Raw genomic sequence first — 27546 nt, 5'->3', positions numbered from 1 at the left:
AAAGAAATTGAAGAGATTTGCAATTCCAGATGTTATTCCTGTTTAGGTTGCGAGGCCTGTAGATGCTCATGCGTGGACAGGTCCTTGTAACACAGCTGAGTGCCTGAAAGCTTTGAAGACGATGCCAAATCCTGAAGAGGTTTAAGATGAAGTATGGTCTCACCCTGTTCATGCTAACATGATTTACATAGTGGAAGCTAAAACCATTCGAATTAGGCTGTCGAAAGTCTCCACTTTCCGTTTGCCTCCCGTGGTTGTTAACAGTGTGAACAGCTCACTGAAGCTGCACCAAGTCTCTATTGGCTGTCACGTTGTTACCAACTACAGTAGACAGTGGGAATGTAGAAACTTTGATCAGCTTCAATCAGCTACGTATGGAATTGCTTGAGAAAGCCAGTGTGTGCGCAATTTGTTTTAAGCAGCTCCTTTGTAATTAATGCCTATGCTGATGGCAGATAGTTAGGACCATTTGTCTGATATGGGCTGCTGTTCGTGATCAGGGTGGGCGATGGGAGTGTTGGGAACTTGTCTGCGGGCGTGGGCCTATGGGTGTGTCTGCGGGTGTGGGCCTGTGGGCGTGCGTGCCTGTGTGTGTGTGTTCGTGTTCACCTGTCTGTGTGTGCGCCTGTCTGTGTGAGTCTGTATTTTTCAGCCACTAAGTAAAGTACTGACTTTTATTACAAGGTTTTTGCTACAAAGCTGACCTATCCTCAGCCAGTGACACCGTGGAATGTGCAGGAGCTGAGGCAAGCAGTGTTAAATGGGCCAAATACACATCCTGGGGCTTCAATGATAATCAACGAAGATGGATCTTGTACTATTCTGAGTGCCGCCAATCCAACCCAGAGAGAGGCCATCGCCAAACAACTGCTAACACCTAGTACTGGAGAACAGAACATGGGGATGAAAATTGTAAGTTGAGGCCATTGGCAGTTCAAGCTGGATAAATGTTTGGATTATTCCTTTTGCATAAAAGTACAAATAAGTTAGTAATCAAACAGAAAATGCTAGAAATATTCAGCAGGTCTGGCAGCATGTGTGGAGAGGGAAACATTTAGTTAACATTTCAGGTCGATGACCTTTCTTCAGAACTGAGGAAAGATAGAAGTGTCAAGGGCTTTGAGCAAATGAATGGGGGGAGGAAGAACAAAGGGGAAGATCTGTGACAGGATGGAGAGAAGGAGAAATGAAATGACAAATTGACGGTGCGAGGCCAAAGGGACTGGTTTAGGGACAAGTAAAGAAACAAAAGAAGTATCTAGAGGAGGTGTGAATGGCAGGATAGCTGTCATCCAAACACAAAGTAAAGGAACCAGGAGAGAAACAGGAGGAAAAAAAACCAAACAGGAAAGAAACACAGAGCAAAAGGGTGCAGGGGTTATAAGCTCAAATTGTTGAACTCCATGTTGAGTTCAGAAGGCTGTAGAGTTTCAGGTTGAAAGATGAGGTGCTGTTCCTTGAGCTTGCATTGTGCTTCATGGGAACACTGTAGCAGATCAAGGACAGAAAGGTCAGAGGGGGAGCAAAGTGGAGAATTGAAATGACAGGCGAGTGGAAGTTTGGGCTCATGTTTGTGGACTGAACTTAAGTGTTCCACACAGGGGTGAGTTTTAGGGGCCTTTGAACATTGTTGGGAGCTGGAATAGTATGTTGGGGAACTGAGGTCAGCCTTCTAACTGGCCCATCCACACTCCTCATGAACTCCAGGCCAGCTCGCAAACTGCACTGTGAGCCTGAGCCCGATCCCAGTGTGTAAAAACAAAATGGGCATGTGAAGTCATACATAGGTTGAATGCACAGCTTGCAATCCGCAATGTGCATATCAGATTTTCCCAAGCTCAGAGCGAGATTCGGCCCAGTGGGCCAAATGGCCTCCTGTGCTGTAACCATTCGATGGTTTGTTTCTTTTTTCCTCTCCTCTCTCTCCCTGGTTGTTACATTGCTGGGATCTCACATCGCATTGCTTAGCATTCATTTGGAACGTGGACAGATTTGGACAGATGAGCTTTTTCTCTTCCATTCTGTGCTGGTATTTGTGGGGCTGTTAGAATCTCTCCAGGCAAGGCAGGGTATTCAAAGCTGAGCTTTATGCAGAGCTGCAGGAATGTGGTATTTGGTATGAAAGAGGAAACTGAGCTTTAGCCATGGAGAGGATGTGGAATATACGAAATAGTGAGGCCAAGAGCATGAATGGACCCAAAGGCCTGGAACCATCAAAGACAAGAGCTGTATCTGCCAGTTGTGCTTAAATCTAATGTGTCTATATAACTTAATAAAACAGTGAAGTGATACAATATTTTATATAACTTTGAAAGGTGTGCCGGCATATTAAGAACGGAGATGTTCTATTGCTGAACCGCCAGCCAACTTTGCACAGGCCCTCCATACAGGGTCATCGGGCCCGGATCCTCCCAGGAGAGAAGGTCCTCCGGCTTCACTATGCGAACTGTAAAGCCTACAACGCTGACTTTGATGGTGATGAAATGAACGCACACTTCCCACAGAATGAACTTGGCCGAGCAGAGGCCTATGTGATTGCCAGTACTGACGAACAGTATTTGGTTCCCAAGGCAAGTACATAAAGTCAGCAGATAAAGACAGGAAAATTATCCTGCTTTTCCTTCAGAATGAAAAAGTAACATCTTTCAGTGTGATTACCATACAACTCCCCATCCTTCCCTTTTTCTTTTTTGCATCTTATCACTGATTCTCAGAGGCAGTGATTCATGGCCTGGGCTATAAGTTTATACGTGCTGGCAGTCCTTCTGTATCTGCCCCAAGTGACCATTCCTAATGTGTCCTAATGGAGAATATAGGCAGCTTTTTCTACTGAGTGTGGAGATACCAGCTGAGGACCTCAATGCCCTGGACAGCCTGTAGCACACTGAACTAGGACCAGCGCACGATGAGTTAAAATAACTTTTTGCTGAACGTGGGATTGTGAAGGGATGCAGGGAACAGTCATCTCCACAGATGGAAAATGACACACCGTGTGAAAGTAAACACTTAGCAGTGTCACTTATGGCCTGAAATATGGCGATCTGACCACTGGCACTTCTGCGAAATGGTACTGAGCTAATTAAGGCAGCTTACCATGGTAGTGGGATAATTGGAAGGGATTGCAAAAGATGAAATATATTTTAGTTGTGTGCATGTATCTATGTTTATAATTCATTGGTTATACTGTCACCTGAAAGTATCTTTGCTTCACACTGAATTACTGATATTAGGCATGAAATATAACAATCAAAGGACACAATGGTATTTAAGTGTGAGCAAATCATTGTGAAGGGACATTCATATAGAAATCATGAGCAGGGTGTCTCAATAAAAACATGACCCTGCATTGTTACTGCTGTATATATACTCTGGTTAAGGTTGTGTGATGAATTTGAATGAGTATACAGTCCAACACTGGGTGGGGGAATGGCACTAGGTGAATTTGGGGAGCCAGCACAGACACAATAGGCTGAATGGCCTCCTTCTGTGCTGTAATATAGAAACATAGACATAGAAACTAGGAGCAGGAGTAGGCCATTCGGCCCTTCGAGCCTGCTCCGCCATTCATTATGACCATGGCTGACCATCCAACTCAATAGCCTGCTCCCGCTTTCTCCCCATACCCTTTGACCCCTTTCGCCCCAAGAGCTAGATCTAATTCCTTCTTGAAAACAAACAATAACAACTCTGGGTGTGGGGGGCAATGCATTTGAGCCCGATTGCAGCTTTACCTGATGTTACCTCAAACACTTCCCAGCTCTTTTTTTTTTCCCCTCGCTTTTTAAATCCAGTCTTTCCTGAGGTGGTAATATTTTACACTGGAATTACTCCACTGACCACCTCCCCCCCCCCCCCAACCCCCGTCTAATACCTTGTCCACCCCATCTTTTATCACTGATCAACTGGCTGGTTAAATGATTTTTTTTTAAACGACTGGGTGCAGTTTTCCTGAAATGCTTCATTATCTGGTGATAACTTGACGATGAAAATGTTCTGCAGGCACAATTTCGTCAACGCTTTCCTCACTGGCCTCCTGAGCTCAACCTCACCAGGCACATTCAGAGCTCTGCCATCTGTAACCTATCCTGTACTACCTCTCATCCCTGTCCTCGTTGACCTTCATCTGCTTTCTAGCTCCCAAAGCGCTTGTTTAAAAAAACCTCAGCATCCTTTACGTTCCCTCAATACTCTTACTCAATCCTAAATCTGCACCTCCTGCAGCCACATCTTCCACTCCACCATGCCCCCTGCCCCTGCCCCCATCAAATTACCACATGGTTTCTCTCTGTCCATCAGCAGTGGCCGACCCTTTACCCATCAAGGCTCTGTATTTAGGAATTCTTTCCTGAAACACCTTTTCCCTTTCCCATCTCTTTAACCTCCTCCACCCCCTACAACCTCCCCATCCCTGTAACCTCCTCCAGCCCCTACAACCCTCCCCATCCCTGTAACCTCCTCCAGCCCCTACAAACCTCCCCATCGCTGTAACCTCCTCCAGCCCCTACAACCCTCCCTATCTCTGTAACCTCCTCCATAAGAACATAAGACCTAGGAGCAGGAGTAGGCAATTCAGCCCCTCGAGCCTGCCCCGCCATTCATTACGATCATGGCTGATCTCATTTCGGCCTCAACTCCAATTTCCTGCCCTCTCCCCATAGCCTTTCAACCCGTTACTAATTAAAAACCTGTCTATCTCCTCCTTAAATTTATTCAGCGTCCCGGCATCCACTGCACTCTGAGGTAGTGAATTCCACAGATTCATGACCCTTTGAGAAAAGTAATTCCTCCTCATCTCTGATTTAAATCTACCACCTTAAGAGGCCTAAAACTATGGCCTCTCATTCTAGAATGCCCCACAAGGGGAAACATCTGCTCCACATCTACTTTGTCTATCCCCTTTAGCAGCTTATATACCTCAATTAGACATCCTTCTAAACTCTAGCGAGTATAGGCCTAAACTGCTCAATCTCTCCTCATAAGACAAGCCCCACATCTCTGGAATCAATCTAGTGAACCTCCTCTGAACCGCCTCTAATGCAACTACATCCTTCCTCAAGTAAGGGGACCAAAACTGTGCACAACTGTGCACAACCCTCCATATCTCTGTAACCTCCTCCAGCCCCTACACCCCTCCCTATCTCTGTAACCTCCTCCAACCCCTAAACCCCTCCCAATCTCTGTAACCTCCTCCAGTCCCTACAACCCTCCCTATCTCTTTAACCTCCTCCAGCCCCCTACGACCCTCCCTATCTCTGTAACCTCCTCCAGCCCCTACAACCCTCCCTATCTCTGTAACCTCCTCCAGCCCTACACCCTTCCCTATCTCTGTAACCTCCTCCAGTCCTTACAACCCTCTCTCTAACCTCCTCCAGCCCCTACAACCCTCCCTATCTCTGTAACCTCCTCCAGCCCCCTACAACCCTCCCTATCTCTGTAATCTCCTCCAGCCCCTACACCCCTCCCTACCTGTGTAACCTCCTCCAGCCCTACACCCCTCCCTATCTCTGTAACCTCCTCCAGTCCCTACAACCCTCTCTCTGTAACCTCCTCCAGCCCCTACAACCCTCCCTATCTCTGTAACCTCCTCCAGCCCCCTACAATCCTCCCTATCTCTGTAATCTCCTCCAGCCCCTACACCCCTCCCTACCTGTGTAACCTCCTCTAGCCCCTACAACCCTCCCTACCTGTGTAACCTCCTCCAGCCCCTACAACCATCCCCATCTCTGTAACCTCCATCAGCCCTCCCTATCTCTAACCTCGTCCAGCCCCGAAACTCTAATCTCTTCCAACGTCCATAAACCTTCCAATCTCTCTATCCTCCTCCAGCTCATACAACCCTTCCTTTATCTGTAACCACCCTCCAGCCCCTACAACCATCTGCAGCTGCTTCGTCAATGACCTCCCTTCCATCATAAGGTCAGAAGTGGGGATGTTCGCTGATGATTGCACAATGTTCAGCACCATTCGCGACTCCTCAGGTACTGAAGCAGCCCATGTCCAAATGCAGCAAGACCTGGACAATATCCAGGCTTGGGCTGACAGGTGCCAAGTAACATTCATGCCACACAAGTGTCAGGCAATGACCATCTCCAACAAGAGAGAACCTAACCATCGCCCCTTGACGTTCAATGGCATTATCATCACTGAATTCCCCACTCTCAACATTCTGGGGGTTACCATTGACCAGAAACAGAACTGGACCAGCCATATAAATATTGTGTCTACAAGAGCAGGTCAGAGGCTGGGAATCCTGTGGAGAGTAACTCACCTCCTGACTACCCAAAGCCTGTCCACCATCAACAAGGCACAAGTCAGCAGTGTGATGGAATACTCCCCACTTGCCTGGATGAGTGCAGCTCCCACAACACTCAAGAAGCTCTGCACCATCCAGGACCAAGCAGCCCCGCTTGATCGGCACCACATCCACAAACGTTCACCCCCTCCACCACTGACGCACAGTAGCAGCAGTGTGTACCATCTACAAGATGCACTACAGGAACTCACCAAGGCTCCTTAGACAGCATCTTCCAAACCCACGATCACTATCGTCTAGAAGGACAAGGGCAGCAGACACATGGGGAACACCTGGAAGTTCCCCTCTGAGCCACTCGCCATCCTGACTTGGAAATATATCGGCCGTTCATTCACTGTCGCTGGGTCAAAATCTGGAACTCCCTCCCTAACAACACTGTGGGTGTACCTACACCACAGGCACTGCAGTGATTCAAGAAGGCAGCTCACCACCACCTTCTCAAGAAGGCAATTAGGGATGGGCAATAAATGCTGGCCCAGCCAGCGACGCCCACATCCCATGAACCAATAAAGAAACACCCTCGCTATCTCTGTAACCTGTTTCAGCCAGTGTTCCTGCGCACCAGGATCAAAGATGTTCAATGGCATCCTCCCATCCATGTGTAATAGGAGGAGGGGGGCTGAATGGCCTCCTGTTTCTGTGTAGCAGGCTGGAGGAGGGGGCTGAATGGCCTCCTGTTCCCGTGTAGCAGGCTGGAGGAGGGAGGCTGAATGGCCTCCTGTTCCTGTGTAGCAGGCTCGAGGAGGGGGGCTGAATGTCCTCCTGTTTCTGTGTAGCAGGCTCGAGGAGGGGGGCTGAATGGCCTCCTCCTGTTCCTGTGCCAAAATGGCCTCATCTCACGGCACAGGAGGAGGCCATTCCACCTGTCATGCCTTCTGCTGTGCGTCTGGAGCAGCCATCCAGTCAGCCCCACAGTCATTACCCACGCCACCCCACCCTCTCCCGTCCGGTCTCGGCCGCTCGTCTTCTCCCCGGCCGTGCGAACGTTTCCCCTTCGTATCTTTATCCAATTCCCTCCGCCCCACCCCTGACTCCGAGGGTGAATCTGCTTCTGCTGCCCTCTCAGGCAGCGCCTTCCAGATCACAACCACTCGCTGCGTCCCAAAAAATAAGGTAAATGAGCTTGTGGCACAGATTGAAATTGGCAGGTATGTTGTGGTGGGCATCACGGAGACATGGCTGCAAGGGGATCAGGACTGGGAGCTAAATATCCAAGGATTTGCATCCTATCGAAAAGATAGGCAGGTTGGCAGAGGGGGTGGGGTTGCTTTGTTAGTAAGAAATGAAATTAAATCGATAGCAAGAAACGACGTAGGGTCAGATGATGTAGAATCTGTGTGGGTAGAGTTGAGGAACCGCAAAGGTAAAAAAAACCATAATGGGAGTTATGTACAGGCCTCCGAACAGTAGTCAGGATGTGGGGCACAAGATACACCAGGAGATAGAAAAGGTGTGTAAGAAAGGCAAGGTTACAGTGATCATGGGGGATTTCAATATGCAGGTAGACTGGGAAAATCAGGTTGGTAGTGGATCCCAAGTAAAGGAATTTGTGGAATGTCTACGAGATGGCCTTTTGGAGCAGCTTGTGGTGGAGCCCACTAGGGAACAGGCAATTCTAGATTTAGTGATGTGTAATGAGGCAGATTTGATAAGGGAGCTTAAGGTGCAGGAACCCTTAGGAGGAAGTGACCATAATATGATAGAATTTACCCTGCAATTTGAGAGGAAAAAGCTGGAATCAGATGTAACGGTATTACAGTTGAATAAAGGCAACTACAGAGGCATGAGGGAGGAGCTGGCCAGAGTTGACAGGGAGATGAGCCTAGTATGAAAGACAGTGGAACAGCAATGGCAGGAATTTCTGGGAGTAATTTGGGAGACACAGCAAAAATTTACCCCTAGGAAGAAGAAGCATACTAAAGGGAGGACAAGGCAACCATGGCTGACAAGGGAAGTCAGGGACAGCATAAAAGCTAAAGAGAAAGCATACAAAGCGACGAAGAGCAGTGGGAAACCAGGGGATTGGGAAGCCTACAAAGACCAACAGAGGACAACTAAAAAAGAAATAAGGAGGGAGAAGATTAAATATGAGGGTAAACTAGCCAGTAATATAAAAGAAGATTGCTAGAGTTTTTTAAGATATATAAAGGGTAAGAGAGAGGCAAAAGTGGACATTGGGCCGCTGGAAAATGACGCTGGAGAAGTAGTAGTGGGGAACAAAGAAATGGCGGAGGAACTGAATAGGTACTTTGCATCAGTCTTCACGGCGGAAGACACGAGTAACATCCCCAAAGTTCAAGAGAGTCGGGGGGCAGAAGTGAGTATGGTGGCCATTACCAAGGAGAAGGTGCTAGGAAAACTGAAAGGTCTGAAGGTGGATAAATCACCTGGACCAGATGGATTACACCGCAGAGTTCTGAAGGAGATAGCTGAAGAGATAGTGGAGGCGTTAGTGGTGATCTTTCAGGAACCACTGGAGTCAGTGAGGGTCCCAGAGGACTGGAAAATCGCTAATGTAACCCCCTGTTTAGGAAGGGAGTGAGGCAAAAGATGGGAAATTACAGGCCGATTAGCCTGACCTCGGTCGTTGGTAAGATTTTAGAGTCCATTATTAAGGATGAGATTTCAGAATACTTGGAAGTGCATGGTAAAATAGGGCAAAGTCAGCATGGTTTCATCAAGGGGAGGTCATGCCTGACAAACATGTTAGAATTCTTTGAGGAGGTAACGAGCAGGTTAGACAAAGGAGAGCCAATGGATGTTATCTACTTGGACTTCCAGAAGGCCTTTGACAAGGTGTCGCACAGGAGGCTGCTCAGTAAGATAAGAGCCCATGGTGTTAGAGGCAAGGTACTAGCATGCATAGAAGATTGGCTGTCTGGCAGGAGGCAGAGAGTGGGGATAAGGGGGTCCTTCTCAGGATGGCGGCCGGTGACTAGTGGAGTTCTGCAGGGGTCAGTGTTAGGACCACAACTTTTCACTTTATACATTAATGATCTAGATGAAGGAACTGAGGGCATCCTGGCTAAATTTGCAGATGATACAAAGATAGGTGGAGGGACAGGTAATGTTGAGGAGGCAGGGAGGCTGCAGAAGGATTTGGACAGGTTAGGAGAATGGGCAAAGAAGTGGCAGTTGGAATACAACGTGGGGAAGTATGAGGCCATGCACTTTGGTAGGAAGAATAGAGGCATAGACTATTTTCTAAATGGGGAGAGAATTCAGAAATCTGGAGTGCAAAGGGACTTGGGAGTCTTAGTCCAGGATTCTCTTAAGGTTAACTTGCAGGTTGAGTCGGTAGTTAGGAAGGCAAATGCAATGTTGGCATTTATTTTGAGAGGACTAGAATATAAAAGCAGGGATGTGCTGCTGAGGCTTTATAAGGCTCTGGTCAGACCACATTTAGAATATTGTGAGCAATTTTGGGTCCCGTATCTCAGGAAGGATTTGCTGTCCCTGGAGAGGGTCCAGAGGAGGTTCACGAGAACGATCCCAGGAATGAAAGGCTTAACATATGAGGAACGTTTGAGGACTCTGGGTCTATACTCGATGGAGTTTAGAAGGATGAGGGGGGATCTGATTGAAGCTTACAGAATACCGAAAGGCCTGGGTAGAGTGGACGTGGGGAAGATGCTTCCATTAGTAGGAGAGACTAGGACCCGAGGGCACAGCCTCAGAGTAAAGGGAAGACCTCTTAGAACAGAGATGAGGAGAAACTTCTTTAGCCAGAGAGTGGCGAATCTATGGAATTCATTGCCACAGAAGGCTGTGGAGGCCAGGTCATTGAGTGTATTTAAGACTGAGATAGATAGGTTCTTGATTGGTAAGGGAATCAAAGGTTACGGGGAGAAGGCGGGAGAATGGGGTTGAGAAACTTATCAGCCGTGATTGAATGGCGGAGCAGACTCGATAGGCCGAATGGCCTAATTTCTGCTCCTATGTCTGATGGTCTTATGGTCTTATTCCTTCCCACCTTCAGAAACACCCTCTAATGCCAGCCGTTGAACCTCATTTTCTTCCAATCCTGTCTTGGTGCCTAATTTCCCCTCCACCTGATGAAGCTTTTCACTCTGATAAGTGTAAGTGCTATTGTTGACACCTCTTGATGCTGAATCAGGATGTTTTATTGACGGTGAACATTTCCTTCAATGTCAATTTGCAACCTGCTGTCCCTGGGGCAATGGCTTTAGTCGAAACAATGAGTATGTTTTGCCTTCCACTCGATGAAAGAGGATGTTTTTTCTCTGTGTTTATGTAGAAAGTAGTCCTGTTGTCACCTTCTCCCTGCATATTACATCAGTTATTAAATATAAAATGCTCTTTGATATTTTCCATTAGGACGGTAAACCTTTGGCAGGTTTAATTCAGGATCACATGGTTTCTGGCACTAGTATGACCATCCGTGGCCGGTTCTTCACCCGGGAACAGTACATGGAGCTCGTCTACCGAGGCCTTACGGACAAAAAGGGCCGGGTGAAGATTCTTCAACCCGCTGTGATTAAACCATATCCACTCTGGACTGGAAAGCAGGTGATTGCGCTGATTATCAAGCAGCCTATCATAACTCACTAACAGAAGTTGATAAAAGATTAATTAGTGCTGGAATGATAAACTGTGTACAGTCCATGACAATAAAAATAAGTTCCAACAGAGTGCCACCATCTGTCTCCTCACCCCTGCCTGCAAGTTCCGCAACCAAATCTTGAGAAAGATTTTTAATTCCATTTGCTGATCTTCTGTTTATTGCTTCTGAATTTAGTGATGGGAATAAAGGATCAGCTGTGTTTAATCAGTGAGTGCTGATGACCTTGATGGGATGTGTGTGGGTGGAAAATCTTACCAGACCCAGTTGGAGTGGGTGATTTTTGCAGAAGCTTTCCTGAGTTTAAGCACCACACAGCTTTGCTGACTTTTATTGAGCTCCTTTTGCTTAGGAACAGGGATGGACTATTCAGCCCCTCAAGCCATTTGTATTAGATCATGGCTGATCTGTATCTTCATCCACCTGCCTTGGTCTCATAACCAATAATACCCCTGTCGAACAATGCCTTGCATTTTGTTTTGGACCCAATACCCAGTTCCCCTGACGATATTGTCACTCGATGTTCAAAAGCAAAAATATTGGACGGAAAAAAATAATCTGATCTGATCTGATAATCTTCAACTCCACTTTCTTGCCTTTTCCTCATAACCCTTGATTCCCCTACTGATTAAAAATCTGTCTATCTCAGCTTTGAATATACTTAATGACCCAGCCTCCCAGCCCTCTGCGGTAAAGAATTGCACAGATTGACTACCCTCTGAGAGAAGAAATTCCTCCTCATCTAAACTCCAATGAGTACAGGCTCAACTTCTGCCTCATAAGAAAATCTAATCACCCCCGGGATCAGCCTAGTGAACCTTTTCTGGACTGCCTCCAATTTCAGTATGTCTTTCCTTAGATAAGGAGATCAGAACTGTTCACAGTATTCTAGGTGTGGTCTAATGCGTGGTTGTATAGTTTTAGCAAGACTTTTTTTACTTTTATATTCCATTCCCATTGAAATGAAGGCCTCCTCTATTACCTGCTGAACCTGCGTGCTAGTTTTTTGTGATTCATGCACGAAGACCCCCAAATCCCTCTGTGCTGCAGCTTTCTGCAGTCTTTCTCCATGTAAATAATATTCAGCTTCTCTATTCTTCCTGCCAAAATGCATAACCTCACATTTTCCCACATTATATTCCATCTGCCAAGTTTTTGTCCACTCACTTAACCTGTCTATATCGCTTGTAGACTCTGTGTCATCCTCACCACTTGTCTTCCCACCTATTTTGTGTCATCTGCAAACTTGGCGATAGTACATTCACTTCCCTCATCCAAGTCATTGCTATATATTGTAAATAATTGTGGCCCCAGCACTGATCCCTGTGGCACTCCACTAGTTACAGGTTACCATTCTGAAAATGCCCCCCTTATCGTAACTCTGTCTGCTATTAGTTAGCCAATCCTTTATCCATGCTAATATACTACCCCAAACACCATGTGCTCTTATCTTATTAAGTAGCCTTCTGTGCGGTACCTTATCAAATGCCTTTTGGAATTCCAAATATATTACTACTACTGGTTCCCCTTTATCTATCCTGCTTGTTACCTCCTCAAAGAATTCTAATAAATTTGCCAGGCATGATTTCCTCTTCATGAAGCCATACTGGCTCTGCTTGATTATGTTATGCATTTCTAAATGCTGTGCTATTACACCCTTTATAATAGACTGTAACATTTTCCCAGTGACCGATGTTAAGCTAACTGACCTATAGTTAACTGTATTTTGTCTCCCTCACTTTTTGTATTAGGATGTTATATTGGCAGTTTTCCAATCCTCTGGGATGTTTCCAGAATCTAATGATTCTTGGAAGATTACTACCAGTGCATCCACTATCTCTGTAGCTACTTCCTTTAATATCTGAGGATGCAACCCATCAGGTCCAGATGACTTATTGGCCTTTAGCCCCATTAGTTTCCCTAGTATCTTTTGTCTAGTGATAGTTATTGTACTTAAGGAATGCTATTAGTGTCTTCTACCATGAAGACTGATGCAAAGTATTTATTCAACTCCTCGTCCATTTCCTGGTTCCCCATTTATTATTTCCCCAGCCTCATTCTCTAAGGGGCCTATGTTCACTTTGGCCCCTAAGTTTATTAGATGATGCCAAGTTTATTTTCTCCCTCTTTATTTTTTTGGTCATCTTTTGTTGGCTTTTAAAACTTTCCCAATCCTCTGGGTTACCACTAATATTTGCCACATTGTATGTCTTTTCTTTCAATTTGATACTATCCTTAACTTGCTTGGTTAACCATGATTGGTTTATCCCCTTCCTAGGACCCTTCATTGGTATATATCTTTGTTGTGTGTCATGAACTATTTTCTTAAACGCCTGCCATTGTTCATCAACCGTCTTTTCTGCTAAACTCATTTCCCGGTCCACTCCAGCCAACTCTGCCCTCATTCCATTGTAATTACCCTTAATTAAGTTTAGCACAGCTGTTTCCGACCCAAATTTCTCACACTCAAACTGAATGCTAAATTTTACCATGTTATGGTCACTGTTTCCTAGGGGATCATGTGTGGGGGTGGGTGGGGTGTCTTAAAGAGAGAGAATGAAATAACAGATGAAGAGTATTCACCCCGCTGTGACTTAAGTAGTGAGAGCGATTTCAATCTGGTAGTGAGCCACACGTAATAGGAAGGTTTTCAGGATCAACCCTCCTTTTGGTGAGTTAACTGACCTTGGGTGGGGTGCTGGTAGAGGATGCTGCAGGCTCACTTCAACCTCTCTTGGTTAAGGGAGTTGGGGGCATTGGAACCAGGCAGCCTCCCCACTGCCAAATGGTATGGAGTGGCCCCTTCTGCACACCACCACTGGAAAGTGTGGATGATAAAAGGGGGCAGGATTGGGCTTAGCTGTGAAACCATCCACAGCCAATAGATCCTCAACTCTGTGTTTAGGCTCACACTTGGTTGCTTGGGCAATGTGAGAGAGTGGTGCCCGCTCGCCTTGGAATCATTTTTGTGCTGAAGTTGGCACTTTCAGTGAAGGAACAGAGAACATTGAAATGAGGAAAAATGTATCCATTTTAACCCTGCTTGAACTGCATAAGAATAAAAATTTTAAGCGCTTTAATATGGTGTGACCCTGACACTGTTGGTGCTGCATGCGTATCAAATGCAGTGGATGACATATAATTATTGTGTTAATAAAATGCTATTTACTACTGGGCTATCACTGGTTATTTCCTGTTCCTCTGTGCTGCATCTAAACATATTGCTGTCTTCTCAGGTTGTTTCTACGTTGCTGATTAACGTAATCCCCAAGGATCAAATACCATTGAACTTGATAGGAAAATCGAAAATCAGTGGGAAGGCTTGGGCTAAAGAACCACAGCGCCTGGTGGTAAACTTCGATCCGGAATGGATGTCCGAGTCCAAGGTATGTTAGTACTTGCATTGTGTTTTGCAATCTTTGGACTGTCCAAAATCGAATTTTGGTGCTTGGTAGTTTTCCCTCTTGCCTTCTGCCCTCAAGGTGCTGACTCTCACAGGGGGTTGTATTCTGTGGGCACCAGGCACCTGTGACAACTCGACCGAGCTGTCCTCCTTCCTTTGAGAGTTTGGACGGTGTGAGATTTAGTGGGGTATTTGACGTGTCGGTGAGATGGACGGTTGTGGGCTATGAATCCCATCTGAGCCTGCTACTGTTCTTGCCACAAGCACACACTTTACAGCAGGCTCACTGGATAATGATCAGGAGTGAGTAAAACCAGGTGATTTCCCCCTTCTACAGCTGAGCTACCAGATCCAAATGTTTCCCCAGCTGAGATCAGCTAACCTGGCTCAGACGAGGGAAACCAGAGTGGGCTCTTCTTACTCTGTAGGGCACAACAGTGTCTTTATCAACTGGGCCAATCAGGAGCTTCGATTTTTAAAAATTCCTTCTTGGGATGTGGATGGCGCTGGCAAGGCCAGCATTTGTTGCTCACCCCTAATTGCAATTGCACTGAAAGGCTTGCTAGGCCATGTCAGAGGGCAGTTAAGAGTCAACCATATTGTTGTGGGCCTGGAGTCACATGTAGTTCAGACCAAGTAAGGAAGGCAGATTTCTTTCCCTAAAGGACATCGGTGAACTAGATGGGTTTTTACGACAATCAATGACAGTTTCCTGGTCATCATTACTGAGACTAGCTTTATATTCCAGACTTATTAACTGAATTCAAATTCCACCAGTTTGTCATTTTGGTTTGTACCAGAGTGTCATGTCTGCATAATGTGTTCAAAGCATATTGATAATTGGAAAACCTGCTTAATAATGTCTAGATCTGCAGGCTGACTAGTACTCATACAAGACATTTATCTTGATGACTGATCTCGTCAAGAAATAAAGGTACAGTGGGGGAGCTTGACCACCCCAGAGCTTTGACATTGTGAGTTCCACTTGGTGGGGATGGGGTTGGTTGAGGTGCAGCTGCAATCTGCTCAAGCCACTTCACCCATTAGCTCTTTACCTAACTGGCTGCTTCTTATTGCTATGGAGGATTAATTACTGGGATAGTTAATTATAGAGAAGCCCTAACTGGCAACTTAAAACTGTGGAAAAGAGAAGAAAATCATTAGAAAATACCCACTAGAGACATCTGCCAGCTGCTTCAATACAGCTTAGAATGACTGCAATGCAACTTTTCCTATACTTGGAGCTTAGCGTCATTATTGATTTCTCTGTCTTTTTAACATTGCTTGTGTTACGTTACAGACAAGGGAGAGAGGCAAACTAAACTCCTTTATTTTTATCGCTGTGTTTCCCCAAAGCCTCTGTTTGTTAGATTTGCAGCAAACTCTCTTTAGGGTTAAATCAGAAGTATTGTTTATTCATACGCTGGTTGTCGGATGGTTGTCGCAATTACACACACACACACACACACACACACACACACAAAAAACATTAATTGGTTATTCATCTTGCTGCCGTTTATTGGACCTTGCTATGTATATAACAACAGTGACCACATGTCAAAGGAATTAATTCAATGTAAAGTACTTGGGGACATTTCTGAAAGATGTGATATGTTATTATATAAATTAAAGTTATTTCTGTATTAATGCTTTATTAAATTAGTGCATGCAATTTTGCAATGATGTTGCTGATATAGCAGAATGTGATTTCATCCCATTAATGTTTATTGTACTTACACTGGTTTTCTTTTGGATGGCAGGTCGTCATTCTGGAAGGAGAGTTGCTCTGCGGTGTCCTGGACAAAGCACATTATGGCAGCTCAGCCTATGGCTTGGTCCACTGCTGTCAGGAACTGTATGGTGGTGAGACTAGTGGAAAAGTACTGACCTGTCTGGCTCGTCTCTTCACAGCTTACCTCCAGCTGTACAGGGGATTTACTTTAGGTAACAGTTTATGACTTACCATGTAATACGTCACCTGTCTCTCCCCTGTTTCAAACTTTTATTTTGGAACATAGGAGCAGGAGTTGGCCATTTGGCCCCTTGAGCCTGCTCCACCACTTAACTAGACCATGACTGATCTTCTACCTCAACACCATCTTCCTGCACTATCCCCGTATCTCTTAGCATCATTGATATCTAGAAATCTATCGACATCTGCTTTGAACACACTCAATGACTGAGCCTTGACAGCCCTTTGGGTTAGAGAATGCCAAAGATTCAACACCCTCTGACTGAAGAAATTCCTCCTCATCTCGGTCCTAAATGGCCTATTCTGAGACTGTGTTCCCTGCTTCTAGACCCCTCCAACCAGGGAAACATCCTTCGTGCATCTACCCTGTTGAGTCCTGCAAGAATTTTGTACATTCAATGAGATCACCTCTCATTCTTCTAAACTCTAGAGCATACAGGCCTTGTTCCCTCAATCTTTCCTCATAGGAAAAGATATTTTTAGATCTTTGTATCGAATATCAATTACTTTGTTTTATGTGCCCACGTAAAGTGACACAGTCATCGGGAAATTACTTTACGTGGGCTGAGCAATACCTGTATATACACAGATTGCTCATTCAACAGCTGTCAGGGAAAAGTTGTGCAAAGAAAGAACTGTCCATTTAATCAGGCTGCTGGAATGTTAAATGGGAAGAGATCAATGTTACATGATTCATTAAGAAAGATTATCTCTCTGTTAGCCATTGAGAACTGTTAAGTGGATATAAATTACCTGAATTTCCAGAAGGCATTTGGGAAAGTTCCAAATGTGAAGCTGTGAAGGCAGACCAAGGCTCATGGTAATTGTAAATTAGATTATTGGCTTGGAATGGAAAGCAGAGTATGACTATGGTAGCAAAAACAAAAATACCTGGAAAAACTCAGCAGGTCTGACAGCATCTGCGGAGAGGAATACAGTTAACGTTTCGAGTCTGAATGACTCTTCATCAGAACCGTTCTGATGAAGAGTCATTCGGACTCGAAACGTTAACTTTATTCCTCTCCGCAGATGCTGTCAGACCTGCTGAGTTTTTCCAGGTGTTTTTGTTTTTGTTTCCGATTTCCAGTATCCGCAATATTTTGCTTTTATGACTATGGTAGGATGGGCAAGGATCTGGCTCACATAAGCTGTCGAAAAGAATTGTAAGCAGTCTGTAGAAGTTCCCAGGGCTCTGCTAAAATGGCTGCATGCTAGGCCATGAGTGGAGCCTTATAAGTTTGTTTCCTTTGCTAAATAAGGCAAACAGAAGTTAAAAATCCAAATTAATTTGTCAACTTGCAATGGATTCATTATTTGTTGCACTTTACACAATGGTTTCCACTGCATTTCAAAAGAAAGCAATTGGCCCTAAAGTGCTTTGAAACATCCCAAGGATTTAATAAGATATTATGTGCAGGATATAGGATGTTAACCTTTAAGAAGATGTCTCAGTTAGAGTATATGTTTTTGAAAGCTTAAGAAGACTACTGCAGTATCAGAAGAAAGATTACTCTTTAGTGAATGTATATAAAAGTTTTCTGTCCAGCTTGTCAATGTTTGCTAAACGTGACTTTCCAAATTAGATGTTGAAGATATTCTAGTGAAGCCGAAGGCAAATACAAAGAGGCAGAAGATCATTGCAGAATCTACACGGTGTGGAGCCAAGGTGAAGATGCTGTTGATTTCTAATTATATGAGCAGTTAAACAGTGCAGTGTACTTGGTTTGCATCTCATGGTAAAAAATTCAAATCAAATTGAATGTGATGGTAAAGGAGCCATTTTGGCAGTCAAGACTTGTGATTAGAAATGTGAAGTCGGGAAAATTGCCCCTTTTAAATGTTCAAAGGAGTGGCTCTGTTCTTTTGGTGCCACTGGAGGGCAGAGGAGAGAAGAAGAATTGCCGATTTGTCCTGTACACCACTGGTAGATACAGGAGGGACATGGGCACACATCTCAGAACTTATCACCAGCCTGGTCAATGAATAATTGGAGGGGCGGGGAAATTTAGTGGAAAAGTGAGAAGCACATTTATTTTTAAAAATGAGGCACTTTTATTATTCAGTGTTATGAATTGAAGTATTTTTGTCTTTTAGAGGGCTAAATGGTGGGGAAAGGTCGCTTAAACTTGGCATATTTCCTTTACTATATAAAAGAAAGAGGGATGGTCTGATCGAGGTGTTCAAAATGTGAAAAGAATTTTAAGATTATTTCCCCTCATTCTCGATGCCCCACTAGAGCGGATACTTTATCTACAGTGTTGGATGACACTCACCATTTTAAACACTTCGATTAGCTACCCTTCAATTTTCTAAACTCGAGGGTATGGAAGCCAAGCTTATGCAGCCTGACCTCAATTTCACACTTTATTTTGGTATCAGTATTTGCTTTATCCTCTCCAAAACCAGTTCCGCTTTTCCAATGTCTGGTGCCAGACCCTGAACACAGTTCTCCACCCAGATGGCTTCTGGCCAAGGCTCTAGAACTGAGCAGCTGCATCTGAAACACAACTGGAAGATTCCTTACGTTCCTGTTTCTGACTAAAACAAATGAGTTACAAAGAAGTTTGGGTTTTACTTAAAATAACAAGCAGAAGAAATTGTTTTGGAACTGCTAAATTAGTGTAAACAGCATACAAAATGATGCATTTAATTTATTGTGACCCTTTGTAGACATAATTATTGGCAAACAAGTTAATTCAAGAACGGGTTCTTTTTTTACAGGCTATCCGAAATGCTTTCAACTTACCAGAGTCTGCCTCATGTGATGAAGCTCGGGACAAATGGCAGAATGCTCACCTCAGTAAAGATCCCAGGGACATGAACGTGGTGGATCTGAAATTTAAGGAAGAAGTAAATCTGTACAACAACCAAATCAACAAGGTCTGAAATGAGACAACCTAAAGGTTGATTTGTGTTTTTTTTGTTAACAGTGGAATATTTGTTCCAATGGAGGTGATGAGAATGAGTGCTCAAGAATGTAACAGAGCCATGGATGTGCCTACACCTCATGGACTGCAGCAGTTCAGGAAGGCAGCTCATCAGCGCCTTCTTGAAGGCAATTATGGGGAGGTGATGGTGTAGTGGTATTGTCGCTGGAGTAGAAATCCAGAGACCCAGGGTAAAGCTTTGGGGACCTGGGTTCGAATCCCACCAGGGCAGATGGTGGAATTTGAATTCAGTAAAATCTGGAATTAAAAGTTGAATGATGACCATTGTCGATTGCTGTAAAAACCCATCTGGTTCACTAATGTCATCTAGGGAAGGAAATCTGCTGTCCTTACCTGGTCTAGCCTAGATGCGACTCCAGATCCACAGCAATGTGGTTGACTCTTAAATGCCCTCTGAACAAGGGCAATTAGGGATGGGCAATGAATGCTGGTCAGCGGCGCCCACATCCCATGAATGAATAAAAACAAAATTAGGGGTGAGTAACAAATGCTGATCTTGCCATCCTGTGAAAGAATAAAAAATAAATAATGTAACCCTTGCCCACTCCTCTTGCCCACTGTTGGTGTTGAGCACTCTCAAGTCGTTGATGGAATGGATCAGAGTATCATCTTCTGTATTGCAAAACGTACACCTAACCTCAGCCTCAGAAGAGAACCCTGTTGTGCAGAAGCGACTTTCTTCGAGTCCCCACTGCATCTATCCTTGTGATCAACATATTATGCGGGCCCGCCTACACTCTCAACAGCTGGTATAAGTCTAGGATTCTTGTAGCCAGCAGGTAGAGGAGGTGTTCATTCCACCTGCCTGAGTTGTATTCATTGGTTCTGAGTAACTGCAACATTTGGTTCTCATTGATTTAATTTTCGATCAGTTTGATTAGTTTAACTGTAACGTGTTTGTCTTTTTTATTCCCCAGCTCCTTTAAGTAGAGATGCTCACTTATACCTGAATTATTGTGTATAGTTTTGGTCCCCCTACTGCAGGAAGGATAGACATGCCTTTGAGGTGGTGCAACGATATTCACTAGATTGATTTCTGGGATGAAAGGATTGTTCTAGGAGGAGAACGGGCTTATACTTTCTGGAGTTTGGCAGAGTGGGAGGTCATCTCATTGGTCCTGAGAGGGCTTGACAGAGTAGATGCTGACAGGCTGTTTCTCTTGACTGGAAAGTCTAGAATTAGGGGGTGTAATCTTGGGATAAGGGATCAGCCATTTAGGACTTGGATAAATAGAAATTTCTTCATTAAAAGGATTATGAATCTTTGATCCTTTACTCCAGAGAGCTGTGGGTGCCCAGTTGGTGAATGTATTGCAGTCTGAAATCGATAAATTCCAGGACTCGAAGGGAATTGAAGGATCAGGGGATCGAGCAGGAAAGTGTAATTGATGTCAAAGATCAGCAATGATCTCATTAAATGGGAGAGCCAGCTCGAAGGGTTGTAAGGCCTACTCTTGCTCCTATTTCTTGCTTCTCATGTATATATTTTTTTGTTTGAGGCAGTAATCCAGCTCTGACCACTCATGAACTAGGGTCTTAAAAGAACTGGCTAGTGAGATAGTTGATGTGTTGGTTTTAATTTTCCAAAATCCACTAGATTTGGGGAAGGTTCTATTAGATTGGAAAATAGTTTCTCTCTCCCCTTTATTCAAAAAGGGAGGGAGACAGGAAGCAGGAAACAACAAGCCAGTTAGCTTAACATCTGTCATAGGGAAAACGTTAGAAGCTATTATTAAAGACATTATAACAGGGCACTTAGATAAATTTGAGGTAATCAGGCAGAGTCAGTATGGTTTCACGAAAGGGAAATCATGTTTAACCAATTTATTGGTGTTCTTTTAAGAAGTAATATGTGTTGTGAATAAAGGGGGACTGGTGGTTGTACTGTACTAGATTTCCTGAAGACAGCTCATGTGGTTCCACTTTTTAAGAAGGGTTATAGAGATAAGCCAGGGAACTACAGGCCAGTGAATCTCACGTCAGTGGTAGGGAAACTATTGGAGAAAATTCTGAAGGAGAGAATCTATTTCCACTTGGAGAAGCAAGGTTTGACTAGGGATAGTCAGCATGGCTTTGTCAGAGGGAGGTCATGCCTAACAAATTTGATTGAATTTTTTGAGGAGGTGACCAGGTGTGTAGATGAGGGTAGTGCAGTTGATGTAGTTTATATGGATTTCAGCAAAGCCTTTGACAAGGTCCCACATGGGAGACTTATAAAGAAGGGAAATGCACATGGGATACAGGGTAATTTGATAAGGTGGATTCAAAATTGGCTTAGTTGTAGGGGACAGAAAGTGATGACAGAGGGCTGCTTTAATGACTGGAAGCTTGTGTCCAGTGGCGTACCACAGGGATCTGTGCTGGGTCCCCTATTATTTGTCATTTATATAAACGACATAGATGACTATGTGGGGGGTAGGATTCGTAAGTTTGCAGACGACACAAAGATTGGCCGGGTGGTTAACAGTGAGGTTGAGTGTCTTGGGCTACAGGAAGATATATATACGGGATGGTCAAATGGGCAGATAAGTGGCAGATGGAATTTAACTCTAAAAAGTGTGAGGTGATACACTTTGGAAGGAGTAATTTGACAAGGAAGTATTCAATGAACGGCATGACACTAGGAAGTTCTGAGGAACAAAGGAATCTTGGCGTGTATGTCCATAGATCTCTGAAGGCGGAGGGGCATGTTAGTGGGGTGGTGAAGAAGGCATTTGGGACACTTGCCTTTATCAATCGAGGCATAGATTACAAAAGTAGGGAGGTCATGTTGGAGTTGTATAGAACCTTGGTGAGGCCACAGCTGGAGTATTGTGTGCAGTTCTGGTCGCCACATTATTGGCAGGATGTGATTGCACTGGAGGGGGTGCAGAGGAGATTCACCAGGATGTTGCCTGGGATGAAACATTTAAGTTATGAAGGGAAGTTGTATAGACTTGGGTTGTTTTCGTTGGAGCAGAGAAGACTGAGGGGCGATCTGATCGAGGTGTACAAGATTATGAGGGGCATGGACATGGTGGATAGGGAGCAGCTGTTCCCCTTAGTTGAAGGGTCAGTCACAAGGGGACATAAGTTCAATGTGAGGGGCAGGAGGTTTAGGGGGGATATGAGGAAAAACTTTTTTTACCCAGAGTGTGGTGACGGTCTGGAATGCACTGCCTGGGAGGGTGGTGGAGGCGGGTGTCTCACACCCTTTAAAAAGTACCTGGATGAGCACTTGGCACGTCATAACATTCAAGGCTATGGGCCAAGTGCTGGTAAATGGGATGAGGTAGGTAAGTCAGGTGTTTCTCACGTGTCGGTGCAGACTCGATGGGCCGAAGGGCCTCTTCTGCACTGTGTGATTCTGTGATTTGATAAGGTGCCACATCATAGATTATTGCAGTAAATAAAAGCTCATGGTGTGGGGTAACATATTGGCATGGATAGCAGATTGGTTAACCAACAGGAAACAGCATAGGCATAAATGCGTCATTTTCTGGTTGACAAGATATAATGAGTTGTGTTCCACAGAGACCAGTGCTGGGGCCTCAACTTTTTACAATTTATTTAAATGATTTGGATGGAGGGATTGAAGTATGGTTGGCCAAATTTGCTGACAACACAAAGATAGGTAGGAAAGTAAATTGTGAAGAGGACGTAAGGAGGCTATAAAGGGGTTTAGATAGGTTAAGTGAGTGGGCAAAGATCTGGCAAATGGAGTATAATGAGGGAAATGTGAAATTGTCCATTTTGGCAGAAAGAATCAAAAAGAAGCATATTATCTAAATGGTGAGAGATTGCAGAGCTCTCAGATACAGAGGGACCTGGGTGTCCTTATGCATGAAGCGCCAAAGTTTATTATGCAGGTACAGCAAGTAATTAGGAAAGCTAATAGAATGGCATAGTTTATTGCAAGGGGAATTGAATATAAAAGTAGGGAGGTTATGCTTCAGTTATACAGGGCATTGCTGGGACCAAATCTGGAGTACTGTGTGCAGCATTGGTCTTATTTAAGGAAAGATGTAAATGCGTTGGAAGCAGTTCAGAGAAGGTTTACTGGATTAATATCTGGAATGGGCTGGTTGTCTTTTGAGGAAAGGTTGGACAGGTTAGGCTTGTTTCCGCTGGAGTTGAGAAGAGTAAGAGGCGACTTGATTGAAACCTTTTAAGATTCTGAATGGTCTTGACAGCGTGGATGTGTAGAAGATGTTTCCTCTTGTGGGAAAATCGAGAACTCGGGGTCACTGTTTAAAAATAAATTGTCATCCGTTTAAGACAGATGTAAGGAGAATTTTTTTCTATCAGAGGGTCGTGAATCTTTGGAACTTTTTTAAAAAAGGCAGTGGAAGCAGAGTCTTTTAATATTTTTAAGGCAGAATTAGATAGATACTTGATAAGCAAGGGGGGGTGAAAGGTTATTGGGGGTAGGCGGGAATGTGGAGTTGAGGTTACAATCTTGTTGAATGGCGGAGCAGGCTCAAGGGGCCGAGTGACCTATTTCTGCTCCTAATTTGTATGTTGGTGATGAAGTAAACGACAACTCCACCTAGAGTCGGAAACGTACATCAGTCTCATTCATCTATTCTTGGTAGCCTCTTAGTGGAGATTAATTTGGGAATTTGTTTAAAAAGTTATGATAGTAGTAATTTGTAGCCATGTGTATGTGTTAAATTTGTTGTAAATTAATAAATGTTTCATTTTGTTTGATATAAAAACCTCTCAAGACTTGGTGGTCTTATTGCTGGATATAGAGCTGCAATCAAAACATACCAATTGAAAATATAGGTTATGACAGTTGTTTAAAGTTTCCCTCTGGGATTATAAATAACTCAGCCTTTATAAACTGTTGTGTCATAACAATTGGTATCTCCTAGCTGGGTGCAAGATTTCACCCCCCCAGTCTTTGAATGGTTTATTCAACAAAATGCAAATGTACTCTCTACCTACTGTTTACATCTCAAAACTACTAAACATCAAAGCAAAAATAAAAATAGCTGGAAAAATTCAGCAGGTCTGACAGCATCTGCGGAGAGGAATACAGTTAACGTTTCGAGTCCGTGTGACTCTTCGTCAGAACTGAGGAAAAATAGAAATGAGGTGAAATATAAGCTGGTTGAGGGGAGTGGGATAAGTAGAGCTGGATAGAGGGCCAGTGATAGGTGGAGGCAAAGAAGAGATTGCCAAAGATGTCATAGACAAAAGGACAAAGGGGTATTGATGGTGGTGATATTGGCTAAGGAATGTGCTAGTGGTGACATTAAGGGTAGAAAGCAGGATGAGCAAGTGGGGGCTGGGGGTGGGGTGGGGGGAAGGGATCGGAATAGGCTAAAAGGTGGAGATGAAACAATGGATGGGAATACATTTAAAAATAATGGAAATAGGTGGGAAAAGAAAAATATATTTAAAAAATATATAAATAATTAGAAAAAGGGGGATCGGAAATGGGGTGGGGATGGAGGAGAGAGTTCATGATCTGAAGTTGTTGAACTCAATATTAAGCCCGGCAGGCTGTAAAGTGCCTAGTCGGAAGATGAGGTGCTGTTCCTCCAGTTTGCGCTGAGCTTCGCTGGAACATTGCAGCGGGCCATGGACGGACATGTGGGCATGAGAGCAGGGTGGTGTGTTGAAATGGCAAGCGACAGGGAGGTCTAGGTCATGCTTGCGGACAGACCGAAGGTGTTCTGCAAAGTGGTCAACCAGTCTGCGTTTGGTCTCTCCAATGTAGAGGAAACCGCATTGGGAGCAGCGAATGCAGTAGACTAAATTGAGGGAAGTGCAAGTGAAGTGCTGCTTGAAAGGAGTGTTTGGGCCCTTGGACGGTGAGGAGGGGGGAAGAAAAGGGGCAGGTGTTGTACCTTCTGCGGTTGCATGGGAAGGTGCCGTGGGAGGGGGTTGAGGTGTAGGGGGTAATGGAGGAATTGGCCAGGGTGTCCCAGAGGGAACGATCCCTGCGGAATGCCGTCGGGGTGGTGAAGGGAAGATGTATTTGGTGGTGGCATCATGCTAGAGTTGGCGGCAATGGCGGAGGATGATCCTTTGAATGCGGAGGCTGGTAGGGTGATAAGTGAGGACAAGGGGGACCCTATCATGGTTCTGGGAGGGAGAGGAAGGTGTGAGGGCGGATGCGCGGGAGACGGGCCGGACACGGTTGAGGGCCCTGTAAACCACAGTGGGTGGAAACCTCGGTTAAGGAAGAAGGAAGATATGTCAGAGGAACTGTTTTGGAAAGTGGCATCATCAGAACAGATGCGACGGAGGCGAAGGAACTGAGAGAATGGGATGGAGTCCTTACAGGAAACAGGGTGTGAGGAGCTGTGGTCGAGGTAGCTGTGGGAGTCGGTAGGCTTGTAATGAATATTGGTGGACAGTCTATCACCAGAAATTGAGACAGAGAGGTCAAGGAAGGGAAGGGAAGTGTCAGTGATGGACCATGTGAAAATGGAGGGGTGGAAATTGGAAGCAAAATTAATAAATTTTTCCAGGCCCAGACGAGAGCATGAAGCAGCACCGAAGCAATCATCGATATACCGAAGAAAGAGTTGTGGGAGGTGGCCTGAGTAGGACTTGAACAAGGAATGTTCCACATACCCCATAAAGAGACAGGCATAACTGGGGCCCATGCGGGTACCCATAGCCACACCTTTTATTTGGAGGAAGTGAGAGGAGTTTAAGGAGAATTTGTTCAGTGAGAGAACAAGTTCAGCCAGACGGAGGAGAGTGGTGGTGGATGGGGTTGTTCGGGCCTCTGTTCGAGGAAGCGGAGAGCCCTCAGACCATCCTGGTGTGGGGGATGGAGGTGTAGAGGGATTGGACATCCATGGTGAAGAGGAGGCGATTGGGGCCAGGGAACTGGAGATTGTTGATATGATGTAGGGCGTCAGAGGAATCGCAGATGTAGGTGGGAAGAGACTGGACAAGGGGAGAGAGAACGGAGTCAAGATAGCAAGAAATAAGTTCCGTGGGGCAGGAACAGGCTGACACGATCGGTCTGCCGGGACAGTTCTGTTTGTGGATTTTCGGGAGGAGGTAGAAGCCGTCTGTCCAGGGTGGGGAGACTATGAGGTTGGAAGCTGTGGAGGGAAGATCTCCAGAGGAGATGAGGTCAGTGACAGTCCTGGAAACAATGGCTTGATGTTCAGTAGTGGGGTCATGATCCAGGGGGAGGTAGGAGGAAGTGTCTGCGAGTTGACGCTCAGCCTCTGCAAGGTAGAGGTCAGTGCGCCAGACAACAACAGCACCACCCTTGTCATCAAAGCACCCAGACTAGCTGGCTTTAATCCAATTAATGCACACACACACACTCACAGACACAGACTACACCTCTATTGTAAAAAAAAAAATTCCAATAACATTATACACCAGCAAAGTTATCACAAGTACAAAAAGAAATTGATTTCATGCTTCAGAATGATACCATTGATCCAGTTGCAGTAACTGGAGTTCGCCTATTGTACTGGCACTGAAACCAGATAGAACTCAAAGATTGTGTGTGGGCTACTAAAAAGTGAATGCGGTGACAAAAGCGGATTCATATGCTATACCACAGTTGGAAGATTGATGGTTTGCGCCGTGGTGGTCAACTCCGTATTAAATGTGGCCTGGTGAGGCTCAGGAGTCCTGATCTGACATGGCAGCCTCTGCTGCATTTGCTGCAGAGGAAGATAATGGTCTGAGAAGACGCAAAATTCCCTGGCCTCTGTTTACCCTGGGCCCTCTTCTCGGGCAGCTGAGCTTTTTGTTTCTGCTTGCTTCCAAGCAGTCAACCTCCAGAGGTCACAGCCCCAGCGACTGTCTCGTTCGCCTAATCGCTAACCTATTAAGTTTACTTTCGTTGACTTGGCGCTCCTTTGACAGAAGGGACTTTGTGTTCTTTGTAGAACCTGCATGATTTTGATTCCATTGAAATCAACGACCTTGTGTTGCACTCCTCTCAGTATACCTGGAAAAGATTGCAAAACGTCTCGGGACATCAGTAGTTGCAGTGAGCGGCTCGATAATATTAATGCAGTATTGAGTGACCATGAGGGAATATTTGATTACGACTGCCGTTGTTGGTAAATTTGGCTGTGATTGACCATGAGTGATATTTAATCAGTTCTACAGAACTAGCAAGTTGATAATTCGGATTTAAAATTTAATTTCAGATATTATAAGGATTCTGTATTCTATATCAGCCATCAGCTTATTGATTGGCGAAGCAGGCTTAAGGGGCCAAGAGGCCTACTCTGGCTCCTAATTTGTATGTTCATATATATATTGTAAAGAATGATGAAAAGAAATGGTAATGCAAATGTTATCAATACACTATTGTACATAAATATGAACAAAAAAAGTTTTCACTTTTAA

General features: G+C 44.7%; 1 protein-coding gene across 1 annotated transcript in view; it reads left to right on the top strand.

Moving 5' to 3' along the window:
• polr1a (RNA polymerase I subunit A) overlaps positions 1–27546 on the top strand; it is a 171473-nt gene that overhangs the window by 38040 nt on the left and 105887 nt on the right. The window contains exons 12-18 of the mRNA XM_078553686.1: positions 685–912; positions 2316–2570; positions 10652–10843; positions 14132–14281; positions 16059–16242; positions 17854–17936; positions 18992–19150. Coding sequence (XP_078409812.1) covers positions 685–912; positions 2316–2570; positions 10652–10843; positions 14132–14281; positions 16059–16242; positions 17854–17936; positions 18992–19150 — 1251 coding nt within the window. The remainder of the gene's footprint in view (positions 1–684; positions 913–2315; positions 2571–10651; positions 10844–14131; positions 14282–16058; positions 16243–17853; positions 17937–18991; positions 19151–27546) is intronic.

This window comes from Cetorhinus maximus, chromosome 1 (genome assembly GCF_964194155.1).
Source record: "Cetorhinus maximus chromosome 1, sCetMax3.hap1.1, whole genome shotgun sequence".
Classification (NCBI taxonomy): Eukaryota; Metazoa; Chordata; class Chondrichthyes; order Lamniformes; family Cetorhinidae; genus Cetorhinus; species Cetorhinus maximus.
This window is presented reverse-complemented; position numbering and strand designations above follow the sequence as displayed.